This window comes from Ips typographus, linkage group LG3, assembly GCF_016097725.1.
Source record: "Ips typographus isolate SLU linkage group LG3, UJ_Ityp_2.0, whole genome shotgun sequence".
Lineage (NCBI taxonomy): Eukaryota > Metazoa > Arthropoda > Insecta > Coleoptera > Curculionidae > Ips > Ips typographus.
Genome location: NC_138424.1, coordinates 8,752,262 through 8,772,271, shown reverse-complemented (window position 1 = coordinate 8,772,271; position 20,010 = coordinate 8,752,262). Strand labels below are relative to the sequence as shown.

At 34.7% G+C, this 20,010-nt stretch overlaps 2 protein-coding genes across 7 annotated transcripts in view; one reads left to right on the top strand and one right to left on the bottom strand.

Moving 5' to 3' along the window:
* Window positions 1–12,229, bottom strand: part of LOC145726985 (uncharacterized) — a 28,832-nt gene extending 16,603 nt beyond the window's left edge. Inside the window, exons 1-6 of one of the 3 annotated variants that reach the window (XM_081976336.1) lie at window positions 12,081–12,229; window positions 8,043–9,952; window positions 7,763–7,990; window positions 7,351–7,704; window positions 280–399; window positions 142–219 (exon numbers count right to left, since the gene is read on the bottom strand). In XM_081976336.1, coding sequence (XP_081832462.1) covers window positions 142–219; window positions 280–399; window positions 7,351–7,704; window positions 7,763–7,990; window positions 8,043–9,695 — 2,433 coding nt within the window. In that variant the 5' untranslated portion in view covers window positions 9,696–9,952; window positions 12,081–12,229. Of the gene's footprint in view, window positions 1–141; window positions 220–279; window positions 400–7,350; window positions 7,705–7,762; window positions 7,991–8,042; window positions 9,953–12,070 lie in introns of all 3 variants that reach the window. The other 2 variants (XM_081976337.1, XM_081976339.1) reach the window with 2 other exon arrangements.
* Window positions 12,230–12,259: 30 nt separating this feature from the next.
* On the top strand, window positions 12,260–18,775 carry LOC145726988 (uncharacterized). Of its 4 annotated transcripts, none has more exons than XM_081976342.1 (10): window positions 12,260–12,494; window positions 13,412–13,512; window positions 13,590–13,757; window positions 13,809–13,948; window positions 14,003–14,140; window positions 14,980–15,108; window positions 17,695–17,890; window positions 17,948–18,103; window positions 18,468–18,597; window positions 18,653–18,775. In XM_081976342.1, exons 1-10 carry the CDS (start codon window positions 12,404–12,406, stop codon window positions 18,709–18,711), a joined length of 1,308 nt encoding a protein of 435 aa, XP_081832468.1. In that variant the 5' UTR covers window positions 12,260–12,403; the 3' UTR covers window positions 18,712–18,775. The 4 variants fall into 4 exon arrangements, with proteins under 4 accessions (XP_081832468.1, XP_081832470.1, XP_081832471.1 ...); XM_081976344.1 differs by having other exon boundaries at window positions 12,476–12,494; window positions 13,568–13,757; XM_081976345.1 differs by lacking the exon at window positions 12,260–12,494 and adding an exon at window positions 12,563–12,580 and having other exon boundaries at window positions 13,568–13,757.
* The last annotated feature ends 1,235 nt before the right edge of the window (window positions 18,776–20,010 follow it).

Below are 20,010 nucleotides of genomic sequence, written 5' to 3'. Positions count from 1 at the left end.
TCCTAGTTCAAACTTCAATTTTTTTCTCCCAAAAAGTTACACACCAGAAAATCTCACACACACGGTAAATAACGCTTCGCTGATTGGCTCACCAAAAAGCGGTGTTAACACAAAAACTCTACAACCAAACCAATCAATTACCTTACACAGCAAACTGACTAAACTGAACCGCAATTGCTTTTTATCTACGTCAGGTTCGACGCTCTTACGAGGTCGTCTCTAAATAGGGTTTTGTATTAAGGTCCTGTTAAAGTACCCAGAGGTTAAGGAAAAACTCACCTTAACTACTTGGGCTTGCCCCAGGCGGGCGGCTACGTGCAAGGCGGCTTGTCCGTGAAGATCCTGCATGTCAAAGAGCGGTTCCGGAGATTGTTCGCTGGAAGTGCTGGCTAAGGACATCTAAATAGCAAAAGATTAACTCTATTAAACAAAATAACAAATACATTACTTTAATAAATTCAGAGGTCATATTCTTGAAACGAGAGAAGAGCAAGAAAACCCTATACAGAATGTGACAGTCATCTGACATTATCATTAGGCTTTGAAACATTCTTCTTGAAAATCTCATTTCCTCTTTCACGAATTAGAGCCCTGAAGCTAGAGTTTTGTATGAACAAGAACTCTGTCTAAAACTTGCAGTTTTTATGAAATTTTGACGATCATTATAGTTCACTTTTACAAAGTTAAAATAGCGGTAGTAAATATATCAGCTGTGATTTGTTTGGAAAAGCTTAATATCTTCATAAACTTGATTCGTTCCATACACTAAATCATTAAGACAATATGTTATTCACGTGGAAGAAAAATATTTTAAACAATTCCTGAAAATTTCCTCCAAGCTATGTTTAGACTCCAAACTGAATGAAGTCCGGTCTGTTTTTTGTTTATACGGTAAAGCACTTGTTTGTGCTGTTTCTAAGCTCAGCTGTTTAAATCCGGTAAGTACTTCGTAGTGTTAATTTATGAGAGGTCAAAGAAAAACCAGAAGTAAATACTGGGAAATAAGTTTTCTAATGTTAACGTTTGTATGTACTAATTTACTTTACACTAGTATCAATTATTTACAGATTAACACCGTTACACCTAAAAATGTAATAACACATTTTTATAACTGGTGAGGATACTATTTACAAACAACTTTATCAGCGCATTCCAAACCCATTTAAGGCTGGTCGTTTAACGTCACTTTCAGTCAGGGAAAATCAAACAACCGATCCCAATTCAAAGAACAACTTAAAACCGTTCTGCTGTCTGCCAACTCAAGCAGCAAATGTACAAATTGTAATTAGTGACTTCAATGCAGTTCCAAGCGAATAAATCACCTCGTCGCCGTTTATTGCTTGACTTTTCTCACCCAGTACAACCATAACAGCTGTACACCAGACCGATAAGGCTGAAATGACATAAATTCTAATTGTTCACTACGAGCACTGGGCAGAAGGTTTATCCGCTTCATTATCACATTCCCAATCCAATTACGGCATGACTAACCACCAGTTAGGTAACAAAAGGATATAAAGACTAGTGTGTTAATGCAGTCACTTTTTAATTGCCATTCGTACTAATTAATGTTCTAAAGTAAATATTAAACAGTAAAAATGATGCATTGTCTTCTGAGAAAAGTGCACAGAATTTTTCCTAAAACGACATTCACAGAGAGCAAGGTTTATCATACTCTGGAGGTTTACGAGTGTGAGAAACGGTGTCAGGAAAATGTTTATATGGAAATTATATTACTGTTCGATTTATGTGTAAATTGGTGGCGGGTAAAACTCTCTTGACAACACTATGATGCTCAGGGTTACTTATTTAATTCTGTGAATATTTTCCTACGCTATTAATTCATTAAAACATGCAGTCAAGTAGAAAATAGAGTTATATTTATCACAGTGTAAATTTTCACTGGTTTATAGTAAATGAAATATTTTATTGGTTGCCTGCGTGTTTAAGACAAATACCCGAAGAGCGAAGTTTCAGAGTTAAGCTTCTGGAGAACTCTTCTCTTCTTCACTTTTCAATAATCCTTAACAGTATTTTTAATTTATGAAATTATTAAATAATTAATTATTGAAATTTCATTCTGTACGACAATAAAACACATGATTTCACAGATCCCACCTCCTTAGTTAATAAAATGGTTTTGATAGACTATTACACTAATTTCCTGTTTCGCAACATATGCAAAAAGTACTTATTTAGACAGCATTTGGAGTAATACTCTAGAACGATTTTTATCTCAAGAAGTTAACACATTGTGACTTATTTGGTTGCCTAATAAATTCAGTTGTCTGGTTTACTACTTGTGGTAAAAAGTAAAAAATCTTTGGCGGCTTTAGATGCATGTCGAATGTGTAAATATAAACATAGTAACAAGTGGGCGGTAAACGGGACACATTTGTAGAACAACATTTGCAGAGCCACTTTTTTCTGGGTGTGTGTAACACAAAGTTGTATATACCAAATGTGAATAACTCTTTTGTATAGGGTGTATTAAAAAACTAGGAATACAAGTTAGTTACAACAATTTAGAGGTTTAAAGTTAGTTTTGAGTATATCAGGGTTGTAAAAGAGTACAGCAGTGGTTTTATGGTGTAAACTATGATTATAAAGTCTAGAATCATTATAAAACTGTCAGAAGCATTTAAAACTCCTCAGGCTAAGCAAGAATCTCTTAATATGGTCTTAGTCACTCACAAATCATTTATCAAAAATGCCTGATGCATCTAAATGGGTTGTAGACTACTCAACAATCGATTATACATGCTAGAAAAACGCAGATTAGTTGTTTGATACTATTCAGACTAAAGAATGAGTCCAGTCGATCAAAAAGATTATTTTCAAGGATCGATATGCACAAACAAAATTTATCATTTTTCTAGCTGTATGACCTTATTTTGGACAGGTGCAATAGCTCTCTAGATCGCCAAATATGAGATTTCTAGACTAGTTTCATGGAAAAACTAAAAGCATAAGACATCACAAACATCCTTATCGTTATGCTACGCAAAATATGCGCAAGTTATTTAACATTTGAGTCAAAATGAATTATTTTATGATAAAGCTACGTTCTGTACACATTTGTATGTTTAACTGAGCAAAAAATAAAAGAAACAGTGAGCAAAAGCGTCACAATTAAATATGGTGGTTTATTCTCTTATGGCACTTTATCACACCTGTGCAACCACTGTTCATACCCATCCATAATCATATTTTTGAACAAAGCTTCTCCCAATGGCGTGCCAGATTGCCAGACCTAACTTCAAAAGATGTTTACTAACTGAATTCCAAAGTTTTTATAGATTTTTTGTTGTCACTACAATATGCAAGAAAAAAGAGAATTTTAGAAGCCGCAAATTTTAAACAGTCAATTTGATTTTCGTATGCACATTATGTGTAAGACGTTCTCTTTTAGTTTAATGGCATCACTATTCTGCCCCTGATTGTGCCTTAATAACAATTTTTGAACGAACACTTTCGAATACAATAAAGTGTGAACCGTTCTAGCTAATAGTCAATTCAAATTTTCTACGCTCTTAATTCATTATAATAAAATGAATACAATTCTACGAAGTTAAAAGTACTGCCATTAATGTGATGATAATATAATTTCAGCTCTCGTAAAAACCATTAGGGCAAAGACCTTTCCAATCCAGTACATACTTAATAATACTCTCTGGATTTGGAACTTAGTCAAAAAGATGCCTCAACTTAACCTGCTACTACTTTTTACAGTTCGTGCCTGGAATGTGTTATCAACTTTTCTCATTGATATTCTTGGTTTTCTTGACAGAAATACGGTTCAGTCGGCCAATTGATGAATAATGTAAATACACTTTTGTACAACTGATATTTTCCATCTAGTCATTATCATTGTTTACAGTTTCAGCTTTTTTTAGTACACAGTAATTTTATATGACAAATGAACGGGTAAATAATCGCAATAAACCTGACAAGCTTCATTGAAATCGCGCAATTATCCCACAGCAAACCTAATGAAAGCGGTTTCGAGCACAACTCAGACATCTGGTTAAGTAATTATTGTTACGATGTAATCCTACACCACAATGCGGGTGTCTAGTTGAAAAAACCTACTCTGGCCCGTTGGTAGCACACAACCATTCCGAATCCACTAAGGTTTCACATCACGGTTGCACTACAACAATAACACACGTCTCTAGGTAGAAAAATTGCGGTTTTCGCCACACCTGAGAGATAATAAAACAACACTGAAGCTGCTAAAGTAAAAACGCAGCTTTAGATCCGCCCGATCCCTAAAACAAATATAATATAGTCGTTAAACAGTTTGCAAGCACCGGCAATATTTATGGTAATATAAACACTTTGGAAGTTGGTTTAAGTTTAAACTTATTAATACTCTGTAGAAGAACCGCACGCGACGCAAATAACTACCGTTACCGCACTCAGGCGTCCGACTGAAAAAGTCAATTATTTCAAGATCCAATCAAGGCATAATATAATATAAAACAACGTGACTAATAAGAATGTGTAATAGAAACTTTCTGATGTTGTTTTTTCTCGATGCAACACTTCAATTCGCGTCCGGTTTACACGAGCCCAGGCATTGACGAATGTCGGTCAAGTTAAAAATTACGTAGCGCCACTTTAAATATTAAACAAGTGTCTTAAGATGAAAAAGGCTCGTGAATGTCGACGGCTCGTTAAAGCAATAAATACTATCTCCCGAAACGGGTTTCCACGTTTCCTAGTGTGGAAATTAAAAATAGTTAGGCCCTACTTGCAGCTGGGTGCTAAAAATACACGTTAACTGCGTGACACATTAAAATCCTGTTTTAAAGGAAAGCCACTAGGTCATAAACCACTAGTGTTTGGATGTGCTTAAAGAAGTCTTCGTTCTGTAACAACTTTATTCACAAAATTATTTAGCTGTAGGCGTAGACGTCAGTTTAACTGTTTTTCAAGTGGTTGTTACGCAACTAAGCTTCATACACGTTGTTGAAGATCTCGTCAAGAACTCTGTTACTTTCTTTTTAAAAGCTTGAGAACAATTTCAATTGCACCAATGTACGGCATATACGAGATTTTCTGTATTACATAACAGATTCTCCCGAGTCAGACCGACAAAAGAAGAATTGTTAAAACAATTTGCCTGGTCTACTGACGGATCAAAAACTATCACAGGATCTGGACCAAGAATATTGATAGCTACAGTCAATCTTACAACAACTACTACAACTACAAAACTTACACCAACTGAAGCAAACTACAGATTGACAGAGAAGCCACTATTAATAAAGAATTTTGTCACTAAAAAGCTGAAAAGCTGCTTTTCTTGACCAATCACAAACTACCCATCTACACCATTTACACAGGTAGTTTAGAAAATATCACTTGGATTTTAGAAAATATAAGTTGCATCTCAGAACTTAAAAAATTGTATTTCAGTATCGTAAATTTGATTTTAGAAAGCGTGAGTTGGATTTCAGATTAGTCTCTTGTATTTCAGAAAAGGTCTGTTGGATATTGGAATAGTTATTTTAATTTCAGAATTTGTCACGTGTATTTTGAAAAAAGTTGTTTCAATTTCAGAATTTTATTATGTTTCTGTGTGTTTATTAGTTCATTTTTTTAATTTAATATCAGCGAATTGTTCTATATGTAGTAACAATTACGAATTACAAAACGCCAACCAGAATAAGTCAATGAATACAAAATTTACATCCAAACTGGCATATCTTCATTTGCTAAAACTTTTAATAACTTTGTAACAATGACAGCACAATTACCTTTCACAAATGTTAGTATCAAGATTTCTGATATACAACTTTAATTTTCCAAATTACAAATAACCGTGTCAAAAATCCGACTGATCTTTTCTGAAATTCAAGAAACTGTTCTAAAATACAATTTGCAATTTCTAAAATCAAAGTTATTATTCTAATATTGAATGTATCGTTTCTGAAATACAAGTGATATTTCTAAAATCCATCACATGGTTTCTAAAATTCAACTGATGCTTTCTAAATTACATATGTAAATGGTGTAGTAAACTGATTTAAGCAGAATTTTGCTATATAAAACAAATGTTCTAACATAAGATTCAGTTTCATTTCTAGCATAACTTCCTCCTGCTGGAATTTAAAGAAGAGATTTTGTCAACGGAATTGACATTAATTTTTCACTTTTCCTACTGTTTTAAAAATGCCAAATTTAATATAAGAATGGTGTTAATTTCATAAATCCACAAGACTGTACCTCTGTGAATATTTCTAAAATTGCGTTATTTATTCTAATACCGGCTTAATTTACTTGTTTCAATGTAATGCCTATCATTTTAATTATTTGTTTCCATTCTTTTTCTGTATCACATCAGTTAATTGACGGACGTATTATTCTTTTAGACCATATGTTTTGCCTCATGCCTTGCCTTCAGTACAGCTTAATTTATTGATTAAGAGCATTTCTATTTTCTGGTAATTGAAATTTATTTTTGTAGGGCAGAAACAACTTTAAAGTTCTAATTTTGTGTTAAATATAAGTGCAAATACCATTTCAGTACCAAATGTTGCTGAAACCTTCTCTTATTATTAATATAGTTCAGTCACAAACAAATAGTTTATATCTTAACAAATATTTCCAATAACTTATTGGAAGGTCGGAGATAAATTAAGACATACCAACTGATAGTAGTTTTTTAATCGTCTACTAGTCTTTTAATTCGTTGATTGATTGCTTATTTCCGTAATCTTAATTAATATGATTTAAACTTTATTAGTTCACAATTCAGTTAACACCCATTTTATTAATTAAAGAATGTGAATGGAAAAGTATCACACACATAATCTAGACCGTTTGTCAATGTGAAGTTTTTAAATTTATGTTAATTTTGTTAAGTTGCAAGACTTAATTACATTGATTCCAATGCATTATAATGTCCCCAATTATTGCTTCTCTAATTTCCTCTTCATCTTGATTATATGTTTCTATTTCAGTTTAAATACATGCTGTCCAGGAGAATCCGGGACATAGCAGATTAACATGGGAAATTGGTTATTAATTCTTTGCTCCATTTTGATATTTAGATTAAAAGTTCAGTTTAGCGCGTTGTTGCTTAAATGGCTATTTTGAGTGTTATAATCTTAATTTTGATATCTTATTGAAAGTACTACTAAGAAGTTTCAATATAAATATACATTGAAAAATTTTATGCAAAGTAGTACCACAGATTTGTGATAAACTGGTTTGCGTAAAAAAATCCTCAAGAATTAAAAAAATGATAGACTGATATTTAAAAATGCGCTCTATAGCCCTAAATGATTTTTCAGTTAGATTACGTTAAAAATCATCACTTTTAACATATAAAACACTTACCTGACTCTCATACTCGCATCCAGCGACATCTTGTTGTTCTACGGCTCCTGCTTCCAGTAGCAACCTCAAAACTTTCGGGTCTGTAGGCAAAAAAGCACCGAAATTGACTCCAGCCATCTCGTTCCCCTCCAAAAGACATTCCTCCACATTGCATCCGCTATTGATCAGCCACAAAACGGTCAAAGTGTGCAGATCGAGCACCGGGTGCTGGTTCGCCTTGCTGCTACTTAAAGCCCCTTCCAGCATCGTGCAAGACGTTGCCGTGTTGTTGATTGAGGAGGCCGTGTTGGTGGTGCACTCTGTGACTAGCAGGTTGTTCTCGCAGCTAGTAGTCATTTCAATGTTTTTGGGTATCTGTCAGACAAGTTATCTAACAGTGCTGGGGGTAAATTAGTTGAGTTGAAAATATTACCTGATTTGAGGTTTTTTTCAGTTTGTTCACTTCAGCGTAGATGGGGTCTTTGGATGCAGTAGGGCTTCTTAGGCTGATGTTCTCAAAATCAGACTCAAACTTCGTTTCAAAATTGTGTGGGTTGTCCAGATTGTTTTGGCTGGTGTCCGTGTCGGCAAAACTACTTTCTAGATTGTCTACGTTGTTCAATTCAAAAGCCAATTCCTTTTCGTAGGTCTTAGTCAATTCCTATACGATACAAAGTAAGTTTAACAGTTTAACGCAAAGATTAACCTCCAACCTGTAATGCTTTCAAATCCGAGTAAATCTCTGTTGAAGTTTTCTCTAAAGAATTACATCCCTTCTCCTGAGACAGCTTGTACATCAAAGTGGGGCACTTCTGGTTTGGTTTCTCACTCAAAAACTGTTCCATTCTGGTCAAGTGAAAAGTATAGTCATAAATCTCTTGGTTGTTAAGCACTTTCGCATGCAGAGTATAGTACATAGCCAAAATGCAGTGTCCATGAAAAATGTTACACAAATACTTCTGAGTGCAATGCTTGATATCCAAGAGCCATTCAGCAAACGAGTGGTGAAACAATCGTATATTGCCAGTTTTAGAAATAACCAAAACCCGTTTCAATAAATTAAATCGCTTCCTGAAGTCTTCCAAGGAAACTTTCGAATTATTCACTTTGATAATGTCAAAAAGAAGAGCCTCATTCAAAGCGCATTTGGCTGCCAAAATAACATTCAACAACGGCTGTACTTTACCAAATTGTCGCCTATTAAACAGTCTCTGACATAACCACAAGTACAGCCCATTTAAAGTCCCTGGAATTTCCCTAACTTCCCTGAGAACAATAAAGTTCTCTGCAACTCCGTCTAATACCTTTTCAAGATACAAAAAACACCCGTTACTTTTTATGTGCAGCTGATTCAGCATTTCCGCAGTGTCTCTGCTTATGTGCTGTCTCAAACTGTTTTCTTGATCAAGTCTGGCCAAAATGTACTGCTGGACATCCCTGACTACTTGAGTCTTTCTCAGATCATCCAAACTTAACTTACGAAACCCTGTAAACATTTTAGCAATGCTTTTAGATTGCTTTTTAGCTGTGCATACTAAAAGGAGCCACTGAGGGAATAGATGGTGGTGGTTGGCAAGCAATTCAGCTATGGTACGAGACTGTGAGCTCCTTTCTCTAGGTTTTGAACGTGTCAAAGTAGAATTAGAATAGATGAACGAGTGTTCATCTATAGAGTCTATAATTATAAATAATGAAGTCTTTGGAGGATCAATTTCCAGTAATGGAAACAGTAAAGCTCTTTTTAAGCAGTCGTCAGGATTGTTCTCAATATTTTTGGCTCTTAATGCTATCTGGATTTCTGGGTCTGACTTTAACTTTTCTAGATAAGCATCTGCTATAACCGTCCGTGGGTTCACAGGCAAATTAGGAACTGGGACAGGATCAGGCACTCTTTTTGCTTCCAGACTAGGTGATAGAAGACTCTCAGTGTAAACATTGCTGTACAAATTCTCTTGGGGGATAGTGCAAGACTCTGGTAGGCCTGGTTCAGTAGCTTCCTTTGGATCTCCTTTCTCTTTGGTTTGAGCTAGTTTTCTCCGCATGCTTCTCTCTTTATGGCTTTCAGTTGAATGATTCAAAATCTGAGTAACCAGTGACCGCACAAACTCACTCAAAGACAAACTTTTTTCATTGTGTCCTTGCAAAAAGTGGTAGCACAACAGTCTCCGATTCAATGTGCGTTGTTGTCTACCAGCAGGACCTTGTGACGGCCAGCATAGCTCCGAACATAAAGTAGTCTTCCCACACCCTGAACTACCTAGTAGAAGAGCTCCGCATGTCTTTGACACAGGCCTTTGATCTAAGCAGTGCAACAGCTTTTGAAAAGCCCACTCTCTGCAGTAGAATTTTTTCCTGTCTTCCGTCATCTTAATTATTAACAATTCAGTTTGCTTTAGGGGGGGGGGTGTATAAATATAAACTTATTTGTCAGTAGGACGTTGCTCGCTAATTTCCTTAAAGTAACACATCCAGTCTTATATGTTTTGTCCAGTTACGTATGGAGTTCTACATCATTTTGATGTGGATTGAATTATCTTTTTTTGGGGAAAATTAAGCAGTATTGGGTTTTTAGTAGCAGAACAAGTTGGGTGGCTGCCATAATATCTGGAGATATTACAGAATCCTGAAAAGATAAACAAAATTAATACTTATTTATAGTTAATAGAAAATATTTCAGTGGAATAATAGGCAAAGCTAGGTTGGTTGGCAATATTAGAGTGAGATGTACCTAACTGTTTTTTGCTCTCTACCCCTTGGGTAATTAAACATTTTCAAATTTCAAAACAAACATTGCTCTCAACATTACACAACCTTTGTCCTAACTTATACTAAAAACTATCATAATTATTATGATCAATATACCTATAAATACTTTTTAGAGATATAGATAATTTTTAAATTACATAACAACAGCCAAGTAGCAAAATGTAGGTATCCCAGATTGTCCGTTGATAGATAGACATTTTATCATTACATCAAAGTTATTAGTGCATGATTTGACTATTTAATTAGTACTGAAATAAAAGTGAATGAGTATAAAAGTGAAAAAGTCATTTTTATTTATGACAAATGCTTTTTATAAGTTCTGTTGTTATATAGAGAACAACTTATTTGATGACCTACAATCACAATTGAATGTTTCAAATGGGTAAATATACTTTCAATTGTAGCACTCTAATTAGTACATTTACCTTTTATTATACTCTTGTTACTGAACAATTAAGTTTTTTTTGGTCACGATTTGTTTAAAACTACAGGAAATCAAAATAAAACATTTTGAGAAACAAAAACAACATTTAGAATAAAATTCATTTCTAAATTGATGCACTATTTCTGTGATTTCACAATTTATGTAGTTATCAGTGTGGTAGAAAAGATTGAAACTATTCCAAAGAACAGGATGATAGTTACTTTAGCAGTAAACACCAAGAAGGATTTTTTTTCCTTTATAGACACACTATTGCAAATTATATAATTCTTAATCAAATTATAATTGCCAGTCAAACTTTTATATGACAAGATTTTTTTCTTGGTTTTTGCTATTTGTAAAAGTACTTCAAAACAGTGGATGCAAAATAAACTTTACTACTTCTGATACTACTAGTACAAACATCAGAAACCAAATAAACCCTTTATCAGTAAGTTTAAAAACATTTTTTGTTTACTTTGCTATAAATTGATACTTTTATAAGAAATGCAAGTATACCTAAGCTTATCAAAAATAGAATATTGCAATTTCTACTTGAAATAATTTACTTAATACTTTTTAACTTGTGCACTAAATTCAGGGAAGTACTTGAACCATTTATTTGCCCTCCTATCCTAATTAGGTAACAATTTTAGGAACTGTGAATACAGATAAAAAATGATGCAAAATAGACTAAACCAAGTGTTTTTTCCATTCTCCTCCCACAACAAGAATGAATGGTGATTTCAACATGTCTAAGCATATTAATTAGCTGTACTAAATGATTTAGCACTTTAATACTAATTTGTTGGAGCCTTTGTGAGAATATGGGAGTAGATTTGGCAACTCTGAGAAGCCTACAACCATGAGAACCAGACATACATTCTTTTACACAGTGACTTAACAGAGTGTATTTAAATCAATATGAGAATAATGTTTTATTTGTCTGCTTGTTCAACTAGTTAGTTTCAAAATGAAACTTTTAACAAAACATAGAACAACATTACTATTAATAATTGTGAATAAAAATTATGTAAAACCCAGAACATGCACAGCATTATCCTGTGCTGTTATGGTGTAACCAAGGACAGGGCATGATCCCACAAAGATTAATTAAGACAAATTGGGCTCAACAATAATAATTATTTATTAAACTATTCAAGACTAGTTCAGATGGGATGCAAATTTTTAAGGTCAGTGATGTGACTCATGTTAAATATCAAATAAGGAAATCAATTGCAAAAAATATCGCGAATATCTCCTGAATTAATTGTGAGAGAAGGTTGGTAAAAAAGTGCTTGGAGAGAAGGAAAACCTAGATAGGAAGCAGAAAAGCTGAGAATGAAAAATTATTTTCTTACTACTAAAAAATTAACCAACATAAAGTAAAATGTTCCTAGTGCGTAGCCAACAAATTCCCGAGTTATTTTAGTATAAATAAATTGTTTATATCGATTAATTTATTATTTTTTTGGCTAAATCTAGAGATAAATTTATCTACGACGAGGTCGTGAGACACCCACATAAAACTGGTGCCAAATATACTAAACTTACAATATCCTACCTCAATTCACACAACAAACGCACTTTTCACTAAAAAATCCATTAAAACATCGCACTGCATTAACAATTTCCTTTTATTTATTCACTTTTTGGCATAAAAATATTTTTGGTTATGACCCAAGTGGCTGTCAAGCTGACCAAACGTCAAATAATTAGTGCGCCACTACCGCCGCAAGATGGCCATAAAGCGCCTATTTTCAAATCTGACGTTTGTCAAAATTTTCACTTTTCAGTGAAATTTTCTTAGCTTTTTTCCACTTTCCAAATTTCCAGTAATTTCCGTCGGGTTGTGGTAGTTTAGAACATTTTCGGGTTAGTTACAGTATGTCCTGTGCTCGTTGTGGTTGCGGTATTTACAAAACGGAAGATTTCATATCGCTGAACAAAGTGTGGCACACAAACTGTTTTACCTGCTGTAAGTACTTTAATCTGCTTTTTGTTGGTTTAAAGAGAGTGGAAACTGAAGAGAAAGGTTGTAAATATTCGAGTTAAAGTTAAAAGGTACCTATTTGGTTTTTTGTGTATACAAATCTAATAATAATCAAGGGAAGTTGCGCGCCATCTACCGTCGAACGTTAGATGCAAACACTCGCATAGGCAACTGTACAGTCAGATTGTCAGATTGCAATAGCTGTCGTAAGATGTCTAGATGCTGAAGTAATGCAACTAAAAAGATAAAAAAATTGCCTAAATACAGGGTGGAGTAACTAAAATTTGGTGTTTTTTTGTCAGGTGACTACGTTTTTAATATGTAATTATCTTATTCAATATACATTGGTATAAATTGAATACAGTCTGGACGTTTATGTAAAAAATCACGTGAACCATTCTTTTCAAATGTCAGATTAGCTTTGCTAATCGAATTAAACAAGGACAGATATAATTGTAGTGATTGCGACGATGCCGGTGCATACAGAAGCTGTCTATTCCAAATTTATTCTAATTGTGTTATCTAGTGTGCTATACAGGGTGAAAATAAATAATTGAGTAACTTTTTAAATGGATACAGGATGTTTCATTATAAACGCCCCTCCTTTTAACTGTTTTTCTTTGTAAATTTAAAATACTTAAGCAGATTTATAATTTTGATACAATATTTAAAAAGTCTCACCCTGTATTGTTAATATAATAGAGAATATGAATATGCCTTCTGCTCTGTTCTGGAATGAGTTAGTCTCTGTTAAGAACTCTTCAAACGAATACAATGTATAACAAGCAGTCACACACATTCCTTACAAGACCAAAACTAGCCTTAAACAGTTCTGTTACAGTGACATATTATTCGGACGTCAAATAAATTTTAGTGTAAAATCACCCGTTTTATATCCGCAGATCAATGTAAGAAACGCCTAAACAAGGACAACGCCAAGATCTTCCAAGGAGAACTTTTCTGCCAGTGTTGCTACTCTTGCGTAATTGAAAAACTGTTCGAGGTACTTCCAATATAAGCCACACGTAGACCATTTCCGGATAAAACTGTCTAAAAAGCATGCGTAACTTTCGCTTTAAGGTGATCTCCACCCCTTCAGTGACCAAACCCTGTAGAGTGTTATCCACTCCCAGTTGTGCCGTTAGCAAATCGTTTCTCGACACCATCAAGAAGTGCGACACTTTTCCGAAAAAAAGCGCATGTTGCAAAACCAAGAAGAAAGACTATTGCTTCCCAGCTGAGAAATCTGTACCAAATAATTTTGCTGGTCGTTGCTTTTGTTAAAACGGATCATTTCAGAGATGTCGACCGAAAAACGTCCATTCATGCAGCTGCATTCCAAGTGAAACTTTCGGCAAAAATGAATACTGTTTCGTGTTTCCCATACCAAGAGAAGTGGCCAATTACTACAACCGATCACATATGAAGAGCAAAGCCAGGTGAGTTGTCCTCCAAGTTCAGTGACCAGTCAATCAATTTTTTTTGATACACAGAAATCCCATAACATGCTGCGCGCAGACGCGGTGTCCGGCATGTTCCTGTAGGAAATGCTGTAACGAACCACCTGCACCAACACCAAAATGTCAAGTCAGGCCTTTGAAGCCACCATGTTGTTGTCCACCAAAAAACAGGTAAAGTTTGTTCCTTTGTAGACTGTCTTGTTTTATAGTCACTATTTGTTGTTTTACATTATAATTATGTAAGTGAAAACAAAACGCAGAGTCGATCTCCACAAATATGAGGATTGCCTGCACCATGCCTCGAGGATTTGGATTAAAGAGGAGGTAAAAAGACTGTACTTTAGACTAAGCACCACTGATCTTAAACTGAAATGTATTTATTTCAAAATTACTAGTTTATTACATCCGATCGAATTCGATGTTTTACACAACTCTCTATTAGATTATGTATCTGACTTGGGCGATAAAAAGTACAGTGTCCTAAGTGGTAAACTCTCCCACCTCACTCAGAACTCCCCTGCACCTAGACACCCACCTTCAATGAACCTCATAGATACTCCTCCCCACAGTGTCACTCCATGTTCACCCTCTGCACCTCTCTCTCATACCAACAATGACAACCCCACGTTTGATAATGACATTTTTCATGGTACTTTTGGGATCCCACCTTCCACTTTCCCTTTCCATCACCGCACACTCAACTTGTCCAATTTCGCTCTATCTAACTCTGATCTTGAGATTCTGAACTTGGGCAAACATAGAAAATGTCATCTCTAGAGGGCTTCCTGAAACAGCACAAGGCGCCATGCGTTCCTCATGTGCCTCTTATTTAAACAAATACCACCGCCAACTTTCCGAACAAACACAAATCCCACTTCCTTCAAATCTCAACAAAAATCTCATGTATCTATATTTGTGGAGATCGACTTTGAGTTTTGTTTTCGCTTACACTCACCACTCCACTGTGGGCATATGGACTACTACTTTTCGATTATAATTATGGTTTGAAGCCCACCAAAAAATTGCTGTTATCCTAAACCTCAACCACCACCCTGTACGCCCACTTATACCATTGGATGCAATAATTGCTGTCAACCACAGTCGGAATCGGAAGAATGCGAACCATATCCTCCTCCTAGGTGAGTGTGTTTACTATATTCAAAGTGGCCATTGTAACTAGAACCAGAACCTACTATATTGAAATAATTTGACAGCCTTAGTTTGTCATCTATTATTAGTATAAATTCATCAGTTGATAGGTGAAAAAAGCTTAAATATGTTAAAGAACAAGCCTAAATTGAGGAAGATAGACTTACTAATGTTAAAATTAATTCAATTTGACATAATGTCTGTCAAAGTCATCCTAATCTTCACTAACATCTTCAAAGAGCCTTTATACTAAATTCCCTCCTTCAAAAAGTTTTTCTTTTCATCTTCAATCTTCAATATTCTTTTACAGATGCGAATTTTCTCTTGTCCGATTGGTAACTCATTTCCTGTTAGTTTAATATTATTTCTAGTCTCTTAAGCCTTCTCGAATGTTCTTCCTTCTTGTTTTATTTTGTTCAGTGGATTTTAGATAATTTCCTGCATTTCTAAGTCATGGAATCTTCTTCAGAATGCTTTAAATTATCAAAATCTCTAGCCTTACATCTTTTCTGATAGCCTTTGATATTTCTTTGTTGATTTCTCTTAGCTGAGTGGCATTGTTTTGATGTTTGTCTGTTAGATTTCTTCTTTTTTCCATCAACTTCTTATCACTCAACTTCTCCTCCTTTCCAACTCCAAGCGATTGCTTGCACTTGTTTTCCGCTTCTTTCATTGCTCTTATTATTTGTTTGTTTGCCTCCTCAATGTCTATATCCTCTTCATTTTGTCAGCATTGGTGATAGACTAGAAGCTGTTTTTCTTATTAATTTTGACCTCTCCTTTTTTAACGTTAACACATAGCAACCATATAATAATAAAATTGTGTAACTAATCCAGTGGATCAATTCAGATTGCCCTAAAGTTTTTGCTTACTAGACTTTTAATTAGGGTTTCTGTCTTTGTTTCGCGTATGCAATTATCAATGTTTCTCTGTGAGTTCACAGTTGTGCTATGAAGTTTTTTTTTACCACACTTGTACGCAAAAGAAGGCACACTTGGGGAAACAGATATGGGACATATTAATAATTTGGTGAGACTTTTTTTGATAAACTTAAATAACTTACAATCGAGTAGAAAACCAAAACAGTTAATTTCGGCTTAAAAAGTAAATCATTTCCAGAAGATGTTAAACTGTCAAACATGGTGACTCAATATTACCAGCGTATTGTACGTTAAGAGTATACAGGGTGGTCCAGATTTAAATGTCAATAATTCACCAATCGATAGCCCATCAAAAAATAAGTTGACATGCATTATGGCATTTTCCTGAAGAACGCTTCCTAAGGAAGACACAGACCTCCAAAATTCAAATTGAAATGGCATGTTTAAGGCTATGGACTATGTTAACATAGTTTTTTAATTCTGCTATGTCAAAAACTTGGTGAAGATAACCCTAAAACTCGATTTTCTAAGCTGAAAGCAGTTTTAAAGCCCTAAAAATAGTCCAGAGTTCTAAGAAAATGAAAAGAAAAGTAAAAAAAAACTGAAAAGTTAGTCTTCAAGTCAATTTTCATGAATCTAATGTCAATATCCTGTATTTAAGACTATTTTCAATACTAAAATTTTGAAATGTATTTTCAAATTATGAAAACTTACTTCAAATGCAAAATTTAGGCTTCTGATGTCACTTTTCAGAGTCACTTTTTGGTGTCCAAGTCAATTTTCAAGGTTGAAATGTGTGAATTTGTAGTAAAAAATTCTAGATAAAGTAGTTTTTCATGCTACAAGTCAATTTTCCCTACTAAAGTTTTTCAACTTATCTGAAAACTATAACGACTGACTACAAAGACAGTTTATAAGCCTCTCAAGTAAATTTTCACAGTTTTCAAGTCAATTATGAAGGCTAGGTCTTTTAATTTGTCTGAAAACTGTAAAAACTGGTTACAAAGACAATTTTTTAGCCTCTCAAGTCAATTTTCACCGTTTCAAAGTAAATTCCCTGGTTTCTAAGTCAATTTTCAAAACTAAAGTCTTTCAATTTGTCTGAAAACTATGAAAACTGGCTACAAAGACATTTTTTAAGTTTCTTAAGTCAATTTTCACATTAACATCACATAATGAGAATTAATTTTTTATGTATTTGTTCTAAATTTGATTAAAATTGCTCCAGCGGTCTGACAGTTATGACAAGAAACCTATTTTTTAAACTGAACATTTATGAACTGTATTTTCCTTGGGAAGCATTTTTCAGGAAAATGACATAATGTATGTTAACTTACTTTTTGATGGGCTTTCGAATGGTGAATTATTGACATTTAAAACTGGACCACCCTGTATAATCTGGTTATTCGCTTTTTTTTCCAATGGAGTAGCTAGAGGGGAAAATAAGTATTAAATTTAGGGGCATTGGGGTTATTCCAGGTTCTTTTAATATTATATTTACAGCATTTGGACATATTGCGATGTTGTCAGAATACTGTTTTAATCTGAAATAAAACGTTTTTGAATTTCAAACCTTGCCAAAAAAAAAAGAAACTTTCATTGCCTTAGAAAACAATAAAGAAGATATGCCAACAATTTCTCTGTGCCAGTATCTTTACTGATCCCACTAAATTTATAAAACCTTCATATGTTAGATGCTCTCCACTTCCACCTTGCCAGACATGCCAGTGCTGTCCAAATAGACCGTGCAAACCAAAATGTCCGCCCCCAGTTTGCTGCCCCCCTCAAGAACGATGTCAAACCCCACCTCCAAAATGTTGTCCCCCCGTTAAGGTGTGCCCCCCAAAGAAATGTTGCCCCCCAAAAATGGAAGGTTGCAACGGCCCTAAGGTTGCTAAAAGTTTCTCGTAAATTTTATATTTTATTTAAAAAAAAAATGTTATTTAGCCGGCAGAGTGTTGCTGCCAGAGGCCGAAGGAACCAATAGTGTGCGTGTGTCGCACCCCCAAATATTGCGTGTGCGGCAATTTGAACCCGTGCAATTGTAAAATGTCGCAAATTCGGCAACAGTGCATGGTGTGCTGTAATCGATGTGGACAGAAGGTAACTCAGAAAAAATTAGTTGGCAACAGTGGAATTAAAGAATTCCAAATCGAGCGCAAAAGACAGTTACGTAGGCCGCATTCGTTTTCAAGCTTCATGGAACGTTCAGAGCGTTTTTGACGTCACGATGACGTAATTTAGCAAAACCATAATTTGACCAACTGTCATATTACGTCATTGTGATGTCAAAAACGCTTTGCTCGCTCCATGGAGCTTGAAAACGCTTGAATTCATCTGAAACAGCTTTGACAGTTGTAACTGAATGTTGCCAACTCAAATTACTTTTTTGTATAATATGTATATTCTATATTTTCTTCCATCCTTAATGGAAATTTCAGATTTTTTAACTAATTTCTTTTGTTAGGTGTACGCCGCTGAAAAAGTTTTAGTATCATCAGGAGCGTACCACACTAGCTGTTTTACATGTTACTGTTGCAACAAGTGCCTTGACGTAAAAACAGTTTATGAGGGATGCGGTGAAATTTACTGCAAACGTATGTGATTTGTCCACTTTATATCCATTTGGTTGATTTTTTCCCAATTTTTCAGAGTGCTACAACCACTTTTTCGGCATCCAATACTACGGTTTTGGGGCTCCCAACTACTGATAAAAACCATTATAATTGTGTGTTTGTGTTGTTTGGTGTGATTATAATGTTTCGTCCCCCCTAATTTTTGCAAGTTTTAAATTAAAAACTGAGCAGTCACCGGCACGGACAAGAGTTACAAAACAATGTCTTTTTCAGCCGACTGGTGACTGGTGTAATCGGAGCGGGTCGGTAATGAAGTTGAAAAGTCCCTTGTTCCGAAAAATATCAAATTAATAGCCCTTCAGCTCCATTGGTTGTCAACGTTTCACGGCTACGGACCAGGAAAAAAATAACGATTTGCGCATTTTCAGTGTCCCTGGGCGCCGCCGACCTTTTTGTGTCACACCACTCACACCCGACCTGTCATTTACTTTTAAATTTAATCGGAAATGAAAACCGGATTTCCGCGCCCGTCGAGCAGCTTTTCCGGGAATAATTAAATTTTTAATCTCCCATTTTCAGCCCGACAGGATTTTCTTAGGGGTGGGGGGAAGGTTAGGAAAAATGTTCATGTTAAAAAGCATATTATTTTTCCAAACGGAAGAAAAAGTTTGTGAATTTACATTAATTTACCAAAATCTTAGCCGATGTTTTTTCATACCTTTTAAGTTACTGGGAAGAAGTTTGTAAGTTTCAAATTAACCGCCAAAGAGATCAGAATTTTTTTCTGTAGTATTTTGTGACGTCTTAAAAGAATAATATACAGGGTGTTTCATTATTACAAGACAATTATTATTGTCTTGTAATTATTATTATCACTATTCATTTCAGTACAGTCTATATCCTTTTTTTAACTTTTCGATTGCTTCGGTAATCCAGTCGGCATGATTTCTAGTAATTCTAATTACTTCATTTGTAATCACCTCGATCATTTGATTTAGTGGCATTTTTGGAAACCTTGGAATGTTCTCTACAATTTTATTTCTAATCACTTTTACTGTCACTTGTCAAATAACCGAGTTATTGACGTTTAACCAGAGTGCTGCGCAGTTAATTGGTTTTGACAATTGTTTAGTTAACGGTCAAATTTGACGCCCTCTAGCGGCCAAACGGTGAACTCGATCACCTGATTTTATGATATTTTTGGAGACTTTGGAATGTTCTCTACAATTTTATTTCTAATCACTTTTACTGTCACTTGTCAAATAACCGAGTTATTGACGTTTAACCAGAGTGCTGCGCAGCTAATTGGTTTTGACAATTGTTTAGTTAACGGTCAAATTTGACGCCCTCTAGCGGCCAAACGGTGAACTCGATCACCTGATTTTATGATATTTTTGGAAACTTTGGAATGTTCTCTACAATTTTATTTCTAAT